This window comes from Limanda limanda, chromosome 19 (assembly GCF_963576545.1).
Source record: "Limanda limanda chromosome 19, fLimLim1.1, whole genome shotgun sequence".
In the NCBI taxonomy this organism is placed as follows: domain Eukaryota; kingdom Metazoa; phylum Chordata; class Actinopteri; order Pleuronectiformes; family Pleuronectidae; genus Limanda; species Limanda limanda.
In genome coordinates this window covers 11,468,552-11,491,498 of record NC_083654.1, presented here as the reverse complement: position 1 = coordinate 11,491,498, position 22,947 = coordinate 11,468,552, and the positions used below count along the sequence as shown (strand labels likewise).

Genomic DNA, 22,947 nt, shown 5'->3' with positions numbered 1-22,947 from the left:
CATCTTGTCTCCTGGGTTGTGAATGTATTTGTGGTCGTATAATTTTAGAGATATACATTTACACAGAAGCCATTGGATTAATAATTTAACCTTTGATTCAAAAACATATTTTTCCATTACCTTTGCGTATTGATGCAAACTATTAAACAGAGCATATACAGTTCTATTCACAACCTCTTTTAAACGCTACAATAGGTCCTTTAGTTTGAACAGGACAATACAAGTAGGGCAGTCAGAGAGTGCACCTCTAACAAGGGTAACGCCCCCTATCTTGTCACATCAGAGCAGTGTTTCCTATTAATTAACCAGACTGTGGTGGCCCACTATCTTCTAATGTGTCCCACCACAGTCTCTTAAAGAACCAAACGACAATTTTACACTTCTCATAGTAACATAAGGGATTTGCTCAGTTGCAGTGTTATTCACCGCATGCTCCTTGTTGTGGTCGCCCTATTGCTCATAAAGTTGTATCCATCAGCGTCGACAGTCAGGCCTTATAGTTTAAGCTGTAGTAGTGCTCGTACCCTCAAGTTACATCAATGCAGTTTTCTCTTTGAGCACTCCTGCCACCACCATTGATTAAATGAAGTCTGTGCAAAAGGCTGCTGAAGAGTGAAACAGAATTTCTGGATCTGGACATTTATTTATATCTGCCCCCTTAATTTCATGGGTTCTTTCCTGACCCGTACCGCTTCCTTCCCCCAGGTTTCGTGGCGATATGTCCAGTACTTTCCGACAAACTTATAGAGAGACAAACAAAAGGAAAACCTATCCTCCTTGACAGATGTAATAACACAACTCTGTCTGTAAGCAATGTTTTTGTTAATACAGAATAATTATATATGCTACACTGCCCTGTGAAGCAGCTTCAGACAAATGGTGTGCATTGACATTATCTCTATAAGTTTGTCCATTTCATATGCTCTGTTATTGATGATATCACCAGAACAGTGTGGACCACAGAGGTTTTCCGACTTTCTTTTCAAACTGATAAAAAATCTCTGATTGTCTAAATCCCCAAACCGTTATGTCCCACATTATTCCACCAGATATAAAACCTCTACCTGATAGTTTAGTGTACGATGCTATCTTGTACCATTTTGGGTTTTATCTAACTAGCTTCTGTAAGTTCAATGCTGTTCAAATCTAGTAGGACGTTATATTTCGTTTTGTACATGTCTACCTGATGTGACGTAAGGTTGGAATAGTCCACGTCTTGAAATGATTATTACTTATTCCAAATACTTTATTCGGACTGAAGCGGGATTATATTGGAATGTAGGTGTCCGTGTAAATGTAATCCGTGTCTCAGTGCTACAGTTAGCCGTAGGTCTGTGTTATACATTTCACACTGAGAGAGAAGTTGCTGGAAGAGGAGAGAATGGTGAAGGCTAAGCAATGTTTTTGTTAATACAGAATAATTGTATATGCTACACTGCCCTGTGAAGCAACATCAGACAAATGGTGTGCATCGACATTATCTTTATAAGTTTGCCATTACATATGCTCTGTTATTGATGATATCAGAACAGGGTGGACCACAGAGGTTTTCGGACTTTCTTTTCAAACTGATAAAACACCTCTGACCATCTAAATCCCCAAATAGCTTCAAATTGTGACTCCGATGTGTGAGCTGAACACTCAGACCCCTCAGATCCAGCTAAGCACTAATCCAGACCAAATTCTAGGTCTGAGATGCCAAACACTTTTCAGTCTGTTTTTGAGTTACTTCTTCTTTAACGTGAGTCGGGTCTCAAGTTCAGGAATGCTTCAATTGTTTTGTTGCACAATGACCTCCTTTTATTGACTTTTGCTTTGAAAGCAGCAGCCTGTTAATTCTGTTTCAGATATCAATGCCAGATTTGTAGTCATAATAGTGTGTGTGACATTTATTGCTAGCCCAGGATCAATTAGCGATCAACTGCACACAAACACATATCCTGCGAGCTCACTCGATACACAGTAATCATCACAAACAGATGCGAGGGGGAGTAATATACCGGCCAGTCTACAAATCACATCTCCCACAAGCTAATAAAAGACAATCATTAGCACTGTGTTTGTGTGTGATTGTGTGTTCTAATAAGACGATAGATTGGACTTATGAGGCTCAATATTATCAAAACAATTATCACATAATCGTATCATAGATGAAAAAAAGTCTGTAAGAACAATTATTATAATTATATATAAGTTTGAGCAACACTGTAATGTCCCAGTCAGTCTGCAGTGTACAAACACAACACCCATGCCCTTGCCCACAACTACGCAGTGTTTTCATGTTTTTACTCGGCAGGCCAGAATTTATACAGAGGCTATGGTCCCCGGCTATAACTGGAGTCATTTGGGTTAAGTGCCTCTCCTCAAGGGAAGAGCAGGGTTATTGAGTTGCCACTGGCACCCGTGCATGCGCTCATGCACACATGCACACACACACAAAAACAAAACACGAGTGAAGATCAGAGTTACCTGCCCCTCCTGCTTATCTACACACATACACATTGTGATGCTGCCACAGCAGTGGGAAAACATGGTATTGGCTAGTTTGACGGAGCTGCTTGGCTTAAACTGAGCATTCATCATTGTGTCAGTGTCTATGTGAGTCGCCCTAAGCAGGAGTGTATAGACTGGAGATGGTTTGTGATGAAAGTCAACCTTAGAACTGCTGAAGACTACCCATCCATCTATCTATCAATCTATCCATCCATCCATCCATCCATCCATCTATCTATCTATCTATCTATCTATCTATCTATCTATCAATCTATCCATCCATTTTGTGTGTAGGCCTGTGCTTTGTGTTTCTACTATAAATGCGCATTTCCGCACCGAATGACAGACTGTTGGCCCCAGAGCCGGATCTTTTATCTCCACTGCAATGCAACATGCTGCTCTTCTACGCGGGCAATCTGAATTATTTACAGAGTCAATCACAAGCCTGTGTGCTCTGAATCCCCATGTTAATGTCTGCTCTCCAGCCGGGTTGGCCAGGAACGCAGGTCTGCCCGCTGACACCATGCCTCTTTTGTAATGCATCAACTCGACTTGATGCAAACCTTTGTCTCCCGGCCTGTGTAGCTGCTGATGAAAATACAGCACACACATGTCAGAATATATTTCCGTTTGTCATTAAACTGTAATGTCGCAGAATATAAGAGTCAGCATCACAAACACGGAAACTGATCCCGGGGCAGATACTTCAAATTACTGTATTGACTGAAATGCAGTTCCCTGGTAAAGAACAGAATACTTTCATCGATATTAATGTATAGCGTTTATTGCATCATTACTGTAAAGCCATGGGGTCACAAAAGTATGTTATTATATAAACTGTGCATTGACACCTTATTCTTTGTATTTTCAGGACAGTGATGTGAGAATCATCATTGGCCAGTTTGACGAGAACTTGGCCGCTAAAGTCTTCTGCTGTGTAAGTCCTGAGTCTGCACTCATTATGATTAAAGGCGTTATATTGAACTAACTTTTCCAATAGTCTATATTAGTGTCATGTGTCTTTATACGGCTTTGTCTGGAGCCTGTCTGGAATTACAATAAACCTGATTTCTAAGCATCTTTCAAAACACTCTTACACCGTTCAAATAAAATAATTGAAGGCAAACAATAGGAAACAAAAGCACCTTTCAATATCACACAGAGCTCATATATAAAAATGCTAATGTTGCAAATGAGAAAAAATAAATAAATAAATAAAACAAATATATTATAATTAGAAAATAGTTTTATCAGAAGTATCTCAAAAGTAAACAAATAGAAATAAAGAGGTGATATCAGACCCCATATACAGAGAATGCAAACCGACGAAAATGTAGGTTAAGGAGTTTGACAGATGGATCTCTTCAAGCTTCAGGCTGAAACTAATCTTACCGGTAGAATTAGGCCCAGGTACATTTCACAGCTAAATGTTTGGCTTCACATTACCTCAGAGGGTTTGGTCAGGATTATATATTTTACCTTTGGAGCTCCAAATTTGTTTGCATTAGATCAGCACTATATCTGTAACATTGCTTCAACCTATTTTTCCTCTACATCCCCTCCACAGGCCTATAACTTGAACATGTTCGGCAGTAAATACCAGTGGATTATCCCCGGCTGGTACCAGGGCAACTGGTGGGAGCAGGCCAACAGCACCAACTGCACCACCAAGAAGCTGCTCACAGCCATGGAGGGATACATCAGCGTGGACTTTGAGCCGCTCAGCGCTCGGCAAATCAAGGGCATCTCGGACAGGGTGAGGAATATCACCCACTGTAGTTTAACCTGAACATTTAATTCAAATACTGATCTATCTATCTATCTATCTATCTATCTATCTATCTATCTATCTATCTATCTATCTATCTATCTATCTATCTATCTATCTATCTATCTATCTATCTATCTATCTATCTATCTATCTATCTATCTATCTATCTATCTATCTATCTATCTATCTATCTATCTATCTATCTATCTATCTATCTATCTATCTATCTATCTATCTATCTATCTATCTATCTATCTATCTATCTATCTATCTATCTATCTATCTATCTATCTATCTATCTATCTATCTATCTATCTATCTATCTATCTATCTATCTATCTATCTATCTATCTATCTATCTATCTATCTATCTATCTATCTATCTATCTATCTATCTATCTATCTATCTATCTATCTATCTATCTATCTATCTATCTAAACTGAGTGCGTGAAACATACACTCTGTTTCTGAAGATGTTGGTTTCCCCAGTTTTTTCTATTTTAGACCAGAGATGGTTGCAACAGAAAGTGTTTGTGCTTTGCCATTTTTCAATAACTGTAACACACCTTTGAAACACTACAACATATTCCTGGACAAAAGGCATTGATCCCATAACCAGACTTATTTCCAGTAACTGGAATGGAATCTCAAATTGTGTGGAAAATAGTTCCTTCCCTTCAGCCAAGTCGAGCCCATAGTGATGTATTTGAAACAACTCAACATTAATGCATCCCTCCAGAAAAAGAACATGTATTTTGGAGGTGCACATTTTCTCATCTTGATTCCCTCTCTTTAATCTTTCTTGCAGACCCCTAAGGAGTACGAGAGGGAGTACAGCCGAGAGCTGCAGCAGAAAGGTGTGGAGGCCAGTAAGTTCCACGGCTTCGCCTACGACGGGATCTGGGTCATTGCGAGAACCTTCACTCGAGTGATGGAGCTGCTGCGGATAAAGCAGCGGCAGAACACCTTCCACAACTTCACCGTTGATGACCGCGAAGTGGGAAAGTTGGTGCTGGACGTCATGAACGAGACCAACTTCTTCGGTGTTACGGTAAGATACAAAAAACAAATAGCAACCATATTTAAGCCATCCAAAGTAGACCCACCACAAGCTCCGAGACGGTGACAATGTGATATCAACTGTGTTTTTCTTAAAAAGTACCACATTACCCACAATCCTCAGATGTGTCTCTAAATAGTGATTACTCGCCGTTATCATGGAAATGTGTACCACAACTGCAGCAATCATGTCGGCTGTGTTTGTGTCGTTCAGTGTTGCATTAGGTTTACAACATAGCAACAATGTTTTCTCTCTCTAGCATAGACTACTGCAGTTTTTTTGTATGGGGAGCACTGAAAAGTATTAGAGTGTTGTTGTTAGTGATGTCCTGCTTGTGGGTTGAGTAGTTCCTTCACTCTTGAAATCTTAATATACGTCTTGTACCTTTGCCTTTTTTCCTTTTTTTCCAATATTGTTTATTTTCTAAAATATCAACGAGTAAAATGAATGGCAAATTTACTTTCAGAACCAGATTTATTCTAAAAGGGGGCGGCCACTGTTACACAAATCTGCCACTCTTGTGTTTATGCTTATAAATCTTTGGTAAAATGTGTGCTCTGTTTATATGGACTGGGTAAATGTCAGGTCGAGGTATTAATTATTATTCCTAAAGGGTAGAAGCATGTTTTCAGAGCAGGGGGGGGGGGGTCTCGTATACGTCCTGGTCTTTGTATGACACCTAAAGTGATTTGTAATGAGTAGGTGTTGATACTCACTCCATTGCATTCAAGATTGTACCTGGTGGTTATGCTAGCTACGAGCTCTCTCTCTCTCTCTCTGTGTGTGTGTGTGTGTGTGTGTGTGTGTGTGTGTGTGTGTGTGTGTGTGTGTGTGTGTGTGTGTGTGTGTGTGTGCGCTCGTGTGTGCACGTGTACGTTCTCACTCTCTCTTCCCAATGAGCTATTCGAGGATATCTCTTGTTCCCCTGTAAAGGCCACTCCATTTTTAAAGCTCCCAGCCTCGACTGCCATTAAGCATGCAGGGCCCTATTATACAGAGGAACATTACCCATATTATCCCATCAACATATCTGTGTTTGCTATTAAATTGACTAAACAATGCAACTGAGGATAAAAAAAGATACGGCTATACTCAAAATTACAGTGAAGCTGTCAAATGATTTTGACTCATATTTCGCTTATTCACCAATTCTGAGAAAATAAAGTGGTGGCGCTCCACAACAGACCGAATTATTTACTGTATAGGTGTCAGCAGAATGAGAGAGAAAGAGCAAATAGCCTTGCTGAAAATCAGCCCAGGCTACTGACTGGACTGATTGTGAGACCCTTTGGGAGGCTGATGCCCCTGGAAGTAGAATATTGTATGTGGAATGCAGTTCTTTACCAAATCCTCGGGGTCCTCGGGGGTCCTCATTCCTCAGCCCCTTTCCTCTCACCTGCCTCAGCACAGACCCACTAAGGGATGCTGATCAGCACCAGGCTGACATTGAGACTTTCCTGAGAAATGCAGGGGAAGAAAAGCAGTTCATGAATATTGATGACCGTGTTACTATACATTCATTTTTTTTCTCCAGGCACAAAAAAGATGTTGAAGTCATCCTGGGCTATGAAGCATCTTGAATAGAAAAGCATTCTTAACCCCCTCCGGTTTATATATGGATTGACTCTTATTGGTTCGACATGTGCAGCCATCAGTGCTGCAGCAAGGACTCAAATCCTTTACACAAGAATACTTAGTGACACCACGTTAAAATACCCATTTTAATGTGAATGTAGCGAGAAAATTAGAATGTTTTTGTAGAAATAAAGGGCTCAAGTGAGATGGTGTTACATTCCACTTCAGGACCGCACTTTACTTGGTTACTTTTTATATCAAGGAGTCAACATCGAAGTCCCAATTTATGAGTAAGAAAATACCAGCCTCTTGATAATGAATTGAAAATAAATATGATTTAGTTTTATTTGTTTATTAACCTTTATTTAAACACTTAAGTCCCATTTAGAAACAAGTAAAAATGTAGATTCCAACAATTCCACACGGAAAGAAAAGAGGACTTTTTTCTCTTGTCCTAACAACAGTTTCAGCTTTTTGTCAGTGAATATTTGCCTGGTCATCAATAAGAACCCAAGGTATTTAAAAGTAGATACCAACTCAATTTGGTTCATAACAAAATTTCCCTCTAAGACGTAATCTGCCAAAACATGTTTAAACATGAAATGGACCTGGTTACAGGTCATGTGGAAATCTTCAGAATACTCAATCTGCACACAGGGAAAGAAAATACAGAAGATTGTTCAACCAGCTAAATCAATCTTTTCTTTTCAGAACCACAATCCTCAGAAGAATTAGAAAAATCTGAACAATAAATATTGTGTATGTTGTAAACAAACATGTTGTCTGAAGACAACAGCATAGCAATATCATTAAATAAATCTTTGTACCAAGTGATTTGACATCTGTCTTCTCTTATAGCTGTTCTTTTAAGGGATTACATGAAATGAGATGAAAGCCGTTCCCTTATGCAACACACACACTAAGCACATAGAAACTTCCGCCCACACATGACGAACAAAGACATAGGAAGGCAATTTCCCTTCCACGCTGCACACGTCTTTCATGCTATTTTCGAAGTCAGATTTCTAAAGCAGCTATTACACAGTTCGCTTGGTTTCCTTAAGAACTGCAATAACTTCTGCTCGGCTTCCAATAAAATGAATCCCTGTTCAAGCACCAGGGAAACCACAAATTCTTGATGTTTATCCATGGTTTAAATGTTTTATGTGCATGTGTGCCTGATACACATGCCTCATACGGGAAAATACCATGACTTGAGCCTCGTGTCTTTCCTGATGTCACGATTTAATGCTGTGTGTTTGCTGTGTACACAAACACAAATGTTTTCGTGGGATCACACCAGTTCTGTTCTGTGCTGATCTGAGTCCTGCTGCTGAATCAGCGGTGGAGGCAGCTGGAGCAGCAGGAGAGTGATCATCGAGGGCTCCACAGTATTGATCCGACTGCTGTCAGGGGCTGCGGAGAAGGCTGACATTAGCTTAGGAGGGAGGGTTAGAGTGCAGATAGCTGCTACAACCACAGGACCGTGTACACTGGAATTCACCAGGGAGGGCCGAATGGGAACAGACACAACAGGGTTGTGATTGGGGCATGATACGCGTGTGAGTTTCGGTTTATTTTGCTGTTTTGTCTGTGGTCAGCGGTCACTGTGTTTGGATCAGTATCATTCTGGGTAATGGTGAGTAGCACAGCCTTGGGCTTTACAGTCACCTCAAACCGAGTCACTGAGGCGAGACGCAGGGGTAGAGTTGTGTGCATCTGTTTTTATTTATTTTAATTCTCTGTTAATGTGTATGCACTGTGCGTGTGCACACTCACATCCACTGCTTTCCTATCTCAAACCCTGAAAGCCCAGAGGAATATAACACCTGCAGTCCACAGAGAGCGACGTCTCATTTGACCCCAGCACCCTTGTCACTGACAGTATTCTCACCTCCACAGACAAAGTGATACCTGGCCGCCCTCCCCGTCTCACCTCAGAAAGATACAGTCTCTCACATACACACACAGACACACACATGCACACGTGTAGACTCAGTGATTGCTCCACCAGCCAGCACTGAAAACACAGGTCTGAACACCCTTTAAATAGAAAAGGGACACCACTCTGTGTCAGCACACTTCGGCGAGGCAGCAGGCGAGCGTAACGCAGCCTTTGAGGTAATTTACTTCCCATTTGGTCAACAGAGGTTAATTTAATCTTTGTACCACCGACATTTATCTCCAATTAAGAATGTCAGCGTCGCTGCCTCTGCATATGTTTGATCTGCTTGGCATGTTCTCCGAACTGTGTTTAAGCTCGAGAGAACAAATTGGGGCTGTCAAAATAACTACACACCATTTTAAATAAGGTTTGCGTTTGCTCCACTCCTGCTGATGTAAAGGGTAATGATGGTGGCGATGCTAATGCACAGTGAGAGTGCGATGGTGCAGCTACTCTGGAAACCTGGATACAGACACTCACAGTCAGTCAAGGGTTCAAGTCAAGTTTCTCTTACTTTCAACCCACAGCTTTTGACCCTGTTCACACACTAGCGTTAACTGAACGTAGTACATGAAGAGCTGACCCGGGGTGCACTGCATTGTGGCCTACTTACACTGAAGGCATAATTGCATTGTGTATTGCAGAAGCAGTGTGTGAGGAGAGGAACTTACTAGCGTTCAGACTGACACTGTGGTAGCAGAAGTGTGTCTCACAACGAGGAAGCTCTTTGCGTATGAACATCCTCTGGGACCCATGCACGCACATAGGAATAATACGACAACATATTAAGTGCATACACATAGACACACATGCATACGCACATCAAAGATGCCACACAAAGACTGGGATTCAAACAGAGGGGTGGGATACTGCTCTGCTACTTCAAAGCTTGACATCTTTTTGAGGCAAATCTGGCTCACCAGCTTCCTTCCCTGTATTTCCCCATAAGCTCTCCTTTAAAAATGCAATGCAAATGAACTGCTCTTCATCTATCCATCTATCCATCTATTCATCTATCCATCTATCTCTCTATCTATCTGTCGGTCCGTCAGTCTGTCTATCTGCATGTGTTCATATGTGTAAATGCATTTGTATTTTGAGTCTTTGTGAGCATTTTGTGTGTATATATGTATCTATGCATCTATGCAGAACAAACTAAATTGTTTACGAATATAAAAAACATTACTTCAATTGTTCACAATTAGTCTTTTCAAGATAATGTTTTTTTTAACTTTTGAACTTTAGTTTGTAAGGAACTTAATTTGTGTTATTTTTATCTTGGTACAGTTTTCCGGTGTATCTATCTACATATCTATCCATTTGTCTTCCCGACTGTCCGTCAATTCAGCGCTTAAATGATCCATCTGCTCTCAGCTGTTTTGTTATCCCGCCAGTAATAAAAATGAGCTCAGTTAAATGTGTAATTAAGAAGTGCTGTATGCAGATGATTGGCTGAATGAATTGAACACTCTGCGAAGAAGAAAAGGGAGAGAGGGCAGTCAGAGGTACATGGAGAAGGAAAATGGAACTAGACAGAGAGAAACAATGGGTCTACGTGGTGGAAGATAAGGCGACAGAAGCCGAATTTGATTTGACTATGGCGATGCGATATTGCCAAAAAGTTGAATTGCTTTTTTCATTCCCTAGTCTGCGTTTGCCGGCTTGACATTTCTTATCATGTTGCTATGGAGTGTACATCAGACTTTGCTCAGTTTTTTTTTTTTCTTCTTCACCATAATTTATGGGGGCTGTTTGACCTCTGAACACACCCTGTGGAGAGTAATCAATATCCAGGACTAAGATCTAAAATCACTGACCGCTACATGCTGTTCTTAGCCAAATGTGAGTTGCACTCAACGAATTGCTTCTTAAACGCTGCCTGAGTCCAGATTGTGCGATGCTTAGGAAGCAAACACAGTTAAATCAGACAGCTTTGCTGACCCAAAGTTGTTCCAAAGATATTAGCAAATGAATTGGCTGAAAGATAAATTTGTTTACCTCTATAAATAGATCAATTTCGGCCACTTCTACTTAAATGAGATGCAGTGTGCAGGAGCCGAGACTCTGCTCTTTGCCTGCCAATCCTCCGGTATCAGGAAAGCACTCTGCATACATTTAATTGGACCAAGCTCCTGTTTTAATTGAATCATATCCACCTTACATTCTATGCTGCATCATCTTTAGAAGCATTACATTTTTTTTATAACTTTAAATATGTATAATTTAAAAATGGCAGTTTGGAATCCATATTATATTGATTGTGTTTCCTTCTTTTCAGGGTCAAGTCATGTTTCGGAATGGTGAGAGGATGGGCACAATAAAGTTCAACCAGTTTCAAGGTATGTATGATACTCTGCTTAAAGTAACCAGTAAAATTTTCTTTGCAGAGTCTCTATGAGAGTTTGCATGTTCTCCCAGTGACTGATTGAGTTTTGTCTGATCAGTCTGGCTTCCTCCCACAGTCCAACGACATGAGGATTGGGGGGAACATTATCTGGAGACTCTAAATTGCCTGTAGGTGTGAATGTACACGTGTTGGCTCTGTGATACACTGGAGACCTGTCCAGGGTGCACACGGCCCCTGGCCCAATGTCAGCTGGAATGGCTCCAACCCACAGTGACCCTCAAAGGATAAGCTGTAAAGATAATGGATGGATGGTTGGGTCTGTGTGTGAGGGCTCCTGGTAACATTGTTTATAAACCTCAACCTTTGCAGCTATTTTGAATGAAAAACCTTGTTTCAAACCACAAACTTTGTTTTGCTGTATCGATTTATCTTTTGTGCTCACTTCACCCCTCCTTTCTTACGCACTCCTGCCATTCCCACTTGTTCTCCTTCTGACTACAAGCTGAGTTAGGATTGTTGCCAAAAGCTGTCGGACTCCAACCACTCACGTCTGTGTTCAACGAAACCTACAGATGTTTCAGAAATTGTGCAGGATTCGCGCAGACCTTTTGGGATGATAATTCCTAAAAGTTTGTCCCGTGAGAAGGCTGCTATGGTTGATATGATATCTGGTACCTATAATGTATCCTGTCCAGGAGGCTTTAAGAAAAGCTTTTAGTCATATTCACAGGAAGGAGATGTTGAAAGATTTCAGAGTCAAATGCTTTGTATGCACATTCTATAGATTTGTACAAAGGGTTGTTTGTCAGAAAAATAAACATGAGTCTTTCAGACTATCTTTACCTTGGTGACAAAACCCCACAGGCTTTTCATAGATGGTAAATTGTTATATGTAAAACCCTTAGTACTCGCTGTCCTCATAGTGTCATCTTAAGGTTATTTTTGAGCCAGCAGGGCCTGCTGAGTGTCCGAATAGCCCAGAGATTGCATCTCGATGCAGGGGATTCCCAGCTCCTATACTCCCCAGACTATATGTAGCACACTGCATGGTGCAGCTCAGTCCCGTCTGCCTAACCTTCTTATCTTCCCCCACTGCAGAGGGGCTTGATCCCCTCTGGCTGCTTACATCACTCTCCCTGCGTGTGTGCGTGTGTGCGTGCATGTGTGCGTAGTCTCATTCACATGCTGATGCGTCTGTCTACCTCTGCTGGTGACTATACTCTACTTATAATGTTACATCTCTGGGTCAGTTGGTTTGACAGAATGGGACCTTACATGATTTATATCAATGTAACTGCTGTTTTATGATTAATTCCAAGGAAATGTAATGTTACAAATAAGTGTGTAGTATGAAAGTACAGTGTTATTCATGATGTCTGAGGAAAAATGTACCATTACTTGTATCAAAAACTAATAATCAGTGCAGGGGCTTGTGTCCCAATTGTGTCTCACGAAGTATGTGCACATGTTGATGCCCAGCCATGAATTCATCTGAATGAAATGACACAACCATTTTCATCTCAAGAAAAAGCCAAATGATTTTCCAAAGACCTAACAACAACCCACAACCCTCACCCCTGATTTTCTGGTTCCTCAGTTTTAACAACACGTGGTGTAGAAGTGGGACACAGCTGCAGCGAGACACAATCAGGTTCTTCTTAAATATATTTGGTGTCCAGCCAACACAGGAGAAGTATCACATCCAGTCCTCAGGTGTCCTGCACTGTGAGATCTACTCTGACACTCAGTAGAGCGCATACCTCCGCCAAGGCACAACAGTCCCTTTAACTTCAATCAAGCTGCGCCAAATTGTACACACTCATAGATATCAGTTCCATCAATTAATTTAAACCAGATCCATGAATTATCCTTTAAAAGTTAAAGGATGAAAAAAAAATCCTGGATCCACTTCCTTCCACCAAGTTTGTAATCTTGCTTACAAGTGATCCAACCAACAAACAAACAAACACACAGGCATGAAAACATAACCTCCTTGGAGGAGGTAGCAATGGAAACAGCAGGAAGATCACTAACATGTAGAGCTGTCATTAAAACTATTATAGAAATAGAGAATCATAGCCACACATCCCTATTAATTCATTTGAACACACTAGTGCCTCCTTCTTTCATGTTGCCAGTCTCTCGGCCTTTCGCCTTTGCCTTTGTGCACTGTTCACCCTTTTGACACACCGAGAATCTCAGCTGGGTGCAGAGGGATGGAGGGACAGCCCCAGCTTGAATATTTCAGAAGGCAGTGATACTCAGCATGACCCGATCATCTGTCCTCCGCCTCTGATCCATCATTTCACCCTGTCAGACGTTCAGGGACCTCAACGGCTCTAATTCCAACTGTCTCTCACAGGGATAAGAGATAGCTCGCTGCAAGAGGTCTTGATTGCAGTTGCAGTCTCTCTGAGTACAGATTTTAAATCAATGCACTACCAGGCATGGAAGATAAGGAATACATGTATACTGTCTATCAGCAAGGTCACTAGATGTATGTGGGTCAAAGGTAGATTGTTGAGACATATGATAGGATTTAGTCACTGCAAAACCCCTGGAGTGAGAATTAATATTCTGCTTTCCTGCCATCTGATGCGGGAATTGGAAATAGCAAAAGTCTTGTGGCTCACAAGAATATAATTGACATTCGCTGTTGTTGTTCAAAGAAGCAGCAATGGTAAGGTGTCAGAGGTTTGCTGTAAATGAAGTTCTGCAATTACCACTTAAATGTACAATATGTTACTGTGGACTCAAGGGTTCTCTTGATCAAAACAGTAACAAAAGACCTGAGATTGTGAAGCAACTTGGCATCATGGGAGTTGTCCCTACCTCCATTTCTTATCCTATAATCTTTCAAAGTCGCTATGTGTGTTTGCGCTTTACTTAGAGAGCTTTGGCGACAGTATGTGTGCAGCTTACAGCAATGATTAATCATGATTCCCTTACTGGTTAAATTTGTGTTTAAACTGTGTCATAAGTTAGTTATCCCTGAAGTTTTAGCAGAGACGGGCAAAAAAATAGAGTGAAGCAAGTATAAATGCAGAATTAAAAGATAACTAAAATGAAACGTTGTTGAATATAATTGTGTATTTCTCTTGTTTTTAACATTTCTGGAAACATTTTGGATAACGTAAGTGCACAAGTCAACAAAATATATATACATTTCGAAGAATTGTTACTTATTCAATTTAAAAAAAAATATTTATTGGAGTTTTTTAAGCAGTGTGTGAGGCTCTGCTCCAATGAAACAGAATCATCTGTGCTTGAGCTGCAGGTGCATCATGGGAAGAAAAAAGATTCATGTCAAGTGGAGCGGTGTTGAGAGTTACACACACACCAGCTGCATTGAGAAAGAGGAACAGTATTTACTACAGAAATATATCAGACACAGTATAGATATAGTCCCCTGTGTTGTTCAGCGCTAGTTGTGTTGTTGAGCAATGTCTCTACATGAGGGTTTTGTTTATAGCACCTCGGTGATGCAACGGGTGAAACATTTCTGTGTGTGGTTTCGCACAATTCCACAGCTAGTAGCAGATGTGAGGAGATTTACTGTAGCCCTGAGGAAGACGTCTCTAGCTGGAAAACACTGATGTAAACTATCTGGTTTTAAAATATTCAGTATGGAGCAAGGAAGTCCATTAAACTTGTGTTTTGGTCAGTATCATATAACTTTTTTTTAATAACAAATTTGACACTGAAATCACCTTTGAAAACTCTGAATCCTGAGTATTCCTGAATAATATTGAAAATGTACAACAGAACAAGCAACCATCGGTGTTACAGTTTAGAAAACAACACCAACTGTCCTCAACTTCTAATTCAGATGTTGCTATATCCTTGTTGATCCATCAACTGCTTTACATTGCTAACAGAGCTCTGCAAATTTTTGAGAATGAGAAAAGATGCACACATTTCCTTTGTATCTACAACCAAGAACACACTACCATTAATTACAGTTGTTTGAACAAAAGACCTAAAATGTGACTGCACTGGCTCAACGACAGTTTGAGTTTTTAGCAGCCTGCTGCAGCCATCAATATTCCCATTGGGGCTAGAGTGCTGAGATAGGATTTTAGCATCTCAAAAGGAGTGCTGATACACAAGCCCTTCTGCTGTTTAGATCCCGACAAAGGATGTGGTCAAGGGAAACACAGTCATTGATCGTTCAGCACTGAGAAGTTTGAAGAATACAAATCCTGACTGGGTATGCACATGAAATGCCCTGTGCTGAAATGGTCACATTTAGTTTAACATTTTCAACACTTGGCGATGATTGATGCCGGAGTTGGAGATCAAGTGAGAGGAGGGGAAAGGAAAGGAGATGGGAGTGGGGAGAGGAAAGAAGAGGGGAGGAGTATGGTGCCCTGTGATTTTGCAAAACCTGACGTTATCTGTCATTTCCCTTTCGTCAAGGACACTGTTCAATGGGCATATAAGAATAATAACAGGGAGAAGCAGAGCGGGATGTGTGTGCACACCAGAGGAAATTGCAGGTTGTTTGTAGTGTTTACTAAAAAGAAGAATAAAATGAAAGAATAAAAAGTCAAGAATAATCTGTCCTCCCCACCCATCCCCTGCTCTTCTCGTCCCCGGTGTCCACTTAAAGTGAGTAATCTTTATGAGGGAAGAAGAGTGAAGGCCCAGGTTTGTTTGACAAGGTCGTGCTTCCTCCAATATTATACCTGTAGGACTCATCATTGTTTCTAAAAGAGAAAACACTGAAACAGTTGTGTTTGAGCAGAAATCCAGAGAGACCGGTGTTTACAGGCTGGGGTGTGGAGCAGCTTACAACCCCTCCACTGAATTTGGACTATGCTCAATTCAGGGTACACTAGAATGCAATACAAAGTAGGTTTGCATTCTTTTGAATCATTTGAAGATTCTAATCGTAGTGTGAATTTGAAAAGTGAACTACTTCTGAGTCTTTGCCTGTGATATATGTGCTCTTTATGGTTTCCTTGAAGTAAACTCACCTGTAGTAGAGGAAGGACAGGTTTATTTATAAAGAACCATTGAGACACAAAGCAATTCAAAGAGCTTCACAAAGGCACGGAAATGCATTAAAAAATATGACATGTGGGAGACATTAAAATTCAGTAACACAATCTTACTGTGCACTTACTGAGTGCCTTAGGATTCATCGTTATGGGTATTTTGATATATCACTAATGGGTTTTGGAAGACCTCCCTGTGATTTAAAGCTCACTAAGAGTTCCTAGCTCTGTGCCAGACGGTACAACTTAAAGCTGGGACATTCTTCACTGTGTCCAATTACTGTTTGAATTAGATTTACTTGTTCACTCAAAGAAGCATCTGCTACATTTTCTCCAGATAAGGATCACTGGAGCTACATTTTATAAACCCAGCAAGCTGCTTTGTATCTGTGATCTATCGTTTGAGCGTTCCATTGCTGGATTAAGTCGGCTATCCCTGAAATATGTAATGAAACCTGAAAGTCAGAGAGACATTGGGCTATTGGTCAGAGATGTCATGTTTAGCCTTGTGAGTGATGGCTATGTTGGTCAGTCCACTATGTTCATCTAGACTGAAATATCTCAGCATCTTGACCACAAGATTCGAGATTCTTGGGCAACGTTACCAAAATGACTTATGGATTCACCTAACTTTTGTTTGAGGTTATAATAACTTTAGGAATGCTTTCATTTGTTTTAGTTTATAATTTATAAACTAGTTTATAATATGTTGTTTGTGCTAGAGGGGGGGGGGGGTTGAATGGGGATGGGATCTGTGGTGGCTGTGGTTGGACCGCTAAACAATATTTATTGTTTCAAGAAGTAAATATTCCATAATGTTTCACTATGCACATATTGGGGTGTTGTGTGTTTGTAGTGCATACCTCTGCCAAGGCAAATCTTCATACAGTGTTCCCCATTTATTATGTAGACTGTGGCATATTTGGACTCGTCCTGCCACTGTTTCATAATGAACCAAAAATATTTTTCAAACTTCTCTTAATTATATGAGAGATACCTGTATTGGTATTTTGCTCCATTGCTGCATTGTGTAGCTCTGTGCTGGGTTATTTGCTACATCGTTGTTACCGTCCATGCAGACAGTTCAGCTGCAGTTGTGCATTTATCCACAAACCGCATGCAATGATGTTCTCGCTCTCATACATGTCTCTTTTTTGCTTTTTAGTCTGTTCACCTGTAACTCAGAATCATTACATTACACGTCTCCATTTTTGTCCAAAGCGACCTACATTTTAAGTACACCCAACATTTATGAGGGGCCATTTAGGGGTTCAGTATCTTGCCAAGGACACTTGGGCATGCAGATGGGGAAGAGTGGGGATTGAACCGGCAATCTTCTTGTTGGAAAATGCCCACTCTACCCCCTAGGCCACACCGCCCCCAATCAGAGTATGCGAGCAATGATCGTGCATGTGCACCCCCGCTAACCCCATATTAATGCAATTCTGTGGGAAACGCTGAAGAGAGAATGAGACAAAACTCCTGGATCCGCCTATATTTAGATCTAAGTTCCTGTCGTTTTTGTGTTATCCTGTGTTATCCCTAGTTGTTGTGTTATCCTGCTAACTAACAGACAGACAAACTAAACAAAAACATGGAGGAAACCAGTGTATTTTTGCAGCAGCAAATGAAAATGTTAAATCATTTACATGTATTTGTGTTGATGTCTACATATGTGTGTGTTTCATTCAACAGAGGGACAGGAAGTGAAGGTTGGAGAGTACAATGCAATCGCTGACGTGCTGGACCTCATCAACAACTCAATAAGGTTCCAAGGTATGACGATAATAGATATGAGAGTATGTCTCTGCATTGACTGTTTGAGCACAGACTAAGAGACGTTTTACTCGAAGCTAGTGCCCAGAAGCATTCAGGGTGTGTCTTTATATATGTTACAGCCACATCACAACTCTCCACCTCAGCACTCTCTTCACTTACTGACTTGAACCCGAACCCTCACTCTCGCACACACATACAGACCCCACCACCACCATCACTCAGTGTAGAGACTCACCACTCTTCTTTACCACTCTAGACTGTCGCCTCTCTGCTAAATTATTAACCAGTCAATCTTTCAACCCTCCTGTGTTTGCTTGTGTTGACATACTTTGTAATTTGTTCAATCCCCCTGGCTATTCTCCCCTTCACCACCCTTGCCCCACATACAGAAACTCCAGGCCGGTACCATCTAAAGCGCTTGTTTCCACATCCCTGACCACAGTAAGAAGATACTTGATGCCATTGCGATCGATTGGCACACAGACAGGGAGAAAAATAGAGTGAGAGATAAGAAAGTGCAGGGTCTGACCACAATAACTTGACTGTGGTGCTTTAAGATACACAAATAACTGCGTGTCTACAGCAGTGTCACTGTTGTGTAGTCACAGTGCAGAGAGATTGATTTTCTAAACTCTATTAACACACTTCCTCTCCTTCTTAGGTGTGGAGCCTCCCAAGGATCAGACATTTGTGCGTCTGCAGCGTCGCCACATCAACGTGCCACTGTACAGCATCCTGTCCACCATCACCATACTGGGCATGCTCATGGCCGGGGCATTCTTGTTCTTCAACATCAAAAACCGCAACCACAGGTCGGCATCTGGCCTTGTTGAAGCATTTCATTGAGAGGGAGGGGGATGGGTGAAGGCAAATGAAGCAATTGAAGTGGAAATGGATTATATGTGCAGTGCAGTGGGAAGGCAAATGAGGGGTTCGTGTTTAAAGAGGGATGAATAAAGGACGGGAGGAATCATGAGCAGTGTCGAAATGAAAGAATGATGAAGCATGACAATGAGGATTAACTTTCTTCCATCTGTAGGTACTTTATTATTTCACATTTCACTCTCTGAACTAGAATATCATCTTTTTTGGGCTGAACTACTCTTTTTATTTCGTCTAGTTTATTGTTCTGTAACCTTCTGTTCTTCTTCAGACTTATCAAGATGTCCAGTCCTTACATGAACAACCTGATCATCCTCGGGGGAATGCTTTCCTATGCATCCATCTTCCTGTTTGGTCTGGATGGAGGTTTTGTCTCTGACAAAGAGTTTGAGACGCTCTGCACTGTGAGTTCCCTCAGCACCTTTCACCATATCTTTAAAAAAGCAGGGCTTGGACACACATTATGTTCAGGTCCAATAGAAACAAATTAGGTTTGCTCATTAGCTCAACACTTCATATTTAGTTTTTTTGTAGATCATATTTCTTTCCTATTTTTACTAAGAGGTATATTTTCTATTGATATTAACAGTTGCACTACTCAGTACAGAACATACAGCACATGGCATTCACTTCAGGTCGTTTTAGCATTTTTCTTAATTTATGTATGTAAAATTAGCTCAAATATGGCGAACACTGCAGAAACCCTCAATACGTGAAGTATGTGAAAACACTCTTTTGTGAAAACTGATTGAATCTAACTCTGGGTCTCTAGCTAGCACGGAGCACATTAAGTGTCTTCCCCCCAGGTAGTATTACTGTGTGACTATGCACGTGCTGGATTAATTAAACAGTTTTGATTACAGTGATAGCCGCTTTCCACTGAGATACCTCCTTTCCCACAAACACACACACACACAGCAAGGTAATGTTAGGCCGGGCACGTCTCGAGCTGCCACCACCCGGCTGACGCTCTGCCGCAGAGTCAAAACAGAGCTTGTCACTTCAGACAAGGTTCTACAGCACAGGCACACAGAGGTTGATCCATTCGCCATCAATCAATATGTGCTAGTCTCCTTGAGAATAGACGCTGTAATTGTTTTTTTTTCCTGCTGTCTTTCTTACCCAGCATTGTACTCCTACCTGACTTTATTGCTTTCTAAATATGATAGTGTCACGAGGAGAGGGCTAGGTGTAAATGTGTGTGGAGGTGTGGCTCAGGAGGGGTTCACACACACACACACACACACACACTTAGATAAACACACACAAACATATGTGTGTATCACACACAGGCTTACACACTTTCAGGCTCTGTAGTTATATTGGGATGTTGTCAGCTATATTCATATCCTGAGCTTTTAAAACACTTCAGTAGTGTCCTGAGTTCCAAAGCAGTGAGAGGTCCACACTTTGTTTCTCATCAAGATGAAACGCTCTTAGGAGTGTGACAGCTTCCACGGTCCACAACGTTCTTCTCCCAGAGCTCAACACTTGGAGATAAAAAAAAAACTCAATCCGACAGCCTCATATTTTTAGATTGCTTCACGATGCTATTTTCAATGAACTTCATAAGAAAAATGCAAATACCCATCAGATTAGATATTGTTTTTTAGCCTTAATCACCACTTAAAGAAATGAGACGATATTGTGTGTTCCTGTTGTTCTGATAGGTGCGGACATGGATCCTCATTGTCGGATACACCACAGCTTTTGGAGCCATGTTTGCCAAGACCTGGAGGGTGCACGCCATCTTCAAAAATGTGAAGATGAAGAAGAAGGTTTGGAACTAATTTTAAATATTCAAGTGATTATAGGGTAATTTATTAGATTTTACAGCAGAGACTAAGTCAAATATATTTTCTTATCAATTTATTTTGAACACATCAGAGGTAACTTTTCTTGTAACTGGCCGTTATGTACATGTGAATCTTCCTGGTCAAATCCGGATTCGGAACCTTTTATTTTTTATCCCATCATACTGTGTGTATCTGTTGAGCCTTCCACCCACTAACATCTGGGTTTGAATGTGATGAGTACCTGACACCCAGGCAAACTCTCTTCTTTATCTTGGCAGTCTAAACGCTGGTTCTTCACCTTTACCAGCGCAACATTAGGATGCGCTTTGAACTTCCGGATGTAGGTGCATAAATAGCCATGAGGGTTTTTTATACTTATTGGTTTTTCACTGTATCGTGAAAGAAACGGCACTGGCAAGACAGCAAGGTTTCCAACGCTTACGTGACGACAAACATGACTCACCAGGGGAAATAAGCAGGAAGGAAAACTCTGCTTGTGGCAATACGAAAGGATTTAATTACAGTTTTAACAAGTTTACCCATTTAGGTATTAGATGGGGGAAATAACCAGTTTATATAACAACAAACATCTGCACTGTAAAATTTAGACTTGATATTCCTCACCAGGATTCTTCACATGTCTTTTCAAAGCTCATCACTGATGTGAAGGCACTTGTATTCAGACTCACACGTTCCAACAAACACACTGAAAGACTGGCATACAAATGGCTTTTTAAAACATCTGACAAAATCTTTTTCACTAGCCTAGTTATATAAAGTGATGCCAAGTTCACAGAGTGTTGTAACTGTGCTCGGCCTTTTTGTATTTATAGATTTAGCTCTCCCCCTCACTTTGTCTCTCTCTCTCACCCTCTTGCATATTATATTTGAAGAAGTGTGGGTGGTCTACCAGAGAGAGAGAGAGAGAGATCGAGAGAGAACCGGAAGAGAGAGAGGAAAGAGGGATGGATCAAAGAGATAGAGAGGTTGGAGGGATGAAGGGAAGTGTAGTGGCAGATGGGAGGAAGGAAAAGCAGGGCATTTGAAGGGACATGACAAACAATGTGGCACAAATGGCAACGAAAGTAGGTTGGATGCTGAAAAGAAAAAAAAGGGAAAGCTGGGAAAAGGAGGACAAAACATAGATGGAGGTGACGAAAATCCTCATTACAGGTTAAATGATAAGGAGCCATGACCTAGTTCTAATTGAGCTGTTTCCACTGTAATTTAATGGTAAGGTCAACACAAGATCTCTTACCGTTATGTTTCTTCGGCTGTGGCAAAATAAAACACTCTGGATCTCGGCCTTTCACAGAGTTTTTCTTCTAATCATTTGAGGAAAACAAAACACTTTTTCCTCTCAAAGCACATTAACTTCGCTCCGACCCTTCACAGCCAATTATCTCTGCTGCGCTCACCCTCTCCCAACCTCTTTCCCTTGTGAACAGAGACACAACAGCTGTTTCTTCAGAAGAAGTATTCACCCCGACCGCATGCTTCAGCCTTGAAACCTCAAGATGCATTCACTGTCGGTTTAAGGCGTGTGTCTGTGTATAGGACAAACACACACACAGCAGACACATCACACTTCCTCCACACGGACTGAGTGCAGGTGCTTTGGCTTCAGTAGAGTGATAGCTGCTGTTGGTTCCTTGAAATCTCTGCCAGCCGCTGTCAGCGGAGAGACAAGCTGGAGTGTTAGCCATATTTTCTACAAACGGCCGGGGTGGAAGTGCATCCCTCACTCTTCCACCAACCTTCCCTCCATCTTTTTCCCCCCCGCACACTGTGGGCGCACAGATTGTAAATCCTGGGTGTGTTCGATAAGGGTTCCACTTGGTGGGCTGCGGCCGGCACTCCTTCACTCCTTAAAGAGCTCACTGCCAGAGACAGCTCCGGGGGGAGGGCTGTCAATCAATCTCGTCCCTCTCCAAATACACACACACAAACTCACACACACACAGATAAACATACACACTCACAAAGGATCAACCCCTCATCCCAGCCACTGGTGACATGTTGCTGGTGCCACAAACACGCACATGTTGCTGGACACACAAGCACACACACAATTTTGTTCACATCCATGTGTACATTCAATACTTTTATGATCATTTTGTCCTTCTTTCTCAGTCAAATTCACCAAACAAGGACATTAGAACAAACTGATGTGTCAGAGAGCCAATAATAGTGCAGGAAAGAAAATAGTAGATAACACTTCAGGTAATTGAGACTCATTGTTTGTCTCTCACAGACTCTGTTGGCAGAGTAACATCACAGTTGAGCAGATGGTGGCGT

At 41.2% G+C, this 22,947-nt stretch overlaps 1 protein-coding gene across 1 annotated transcript in view; it reads left to right on the top strand.

Moving 5' to 3' along the window:
• The window catches only part of gabbr2 (gamma-aminobutyric acid (GABA) B receptor, 2), a 158,384-nt gene that overhangs the window by 90,198 nt on the left and 45,239 nt on the right, over positions 1–22,947 (top strand). Inside the window, exons 5-12 of the mRNA XM_061093267.1 lie at positions 3,365–3,430; positions 4,061–4,249; positions 5,074–5,316; positions 11,124–11,184; positions 17,888–17,968; positions 18,633–18,783; positions 19,125–19,257; positions 20,524–20,631. Coding sequence (XP_060949250.1) covers positions 3,365–3,430; positions 4,061–4,249; positions 5,074–5,316; positions 11,124–11,184; positions 17,888–17,968; positions 18,633–18,783; positions 19,125–19,257; positions 20,524–20,631 — 1,032 coding nt within the window. The remainder of the gene's footprint in view (positions 1–3,364; positions 3,431–4,060; positions 4,250–5,073; positions 5,317–11,123; positions 11,185–17,887; positions 17,969–18,632; positions 18,784–19,124; positions 19,258–20,523; positions 20,632–22,947) is intronic.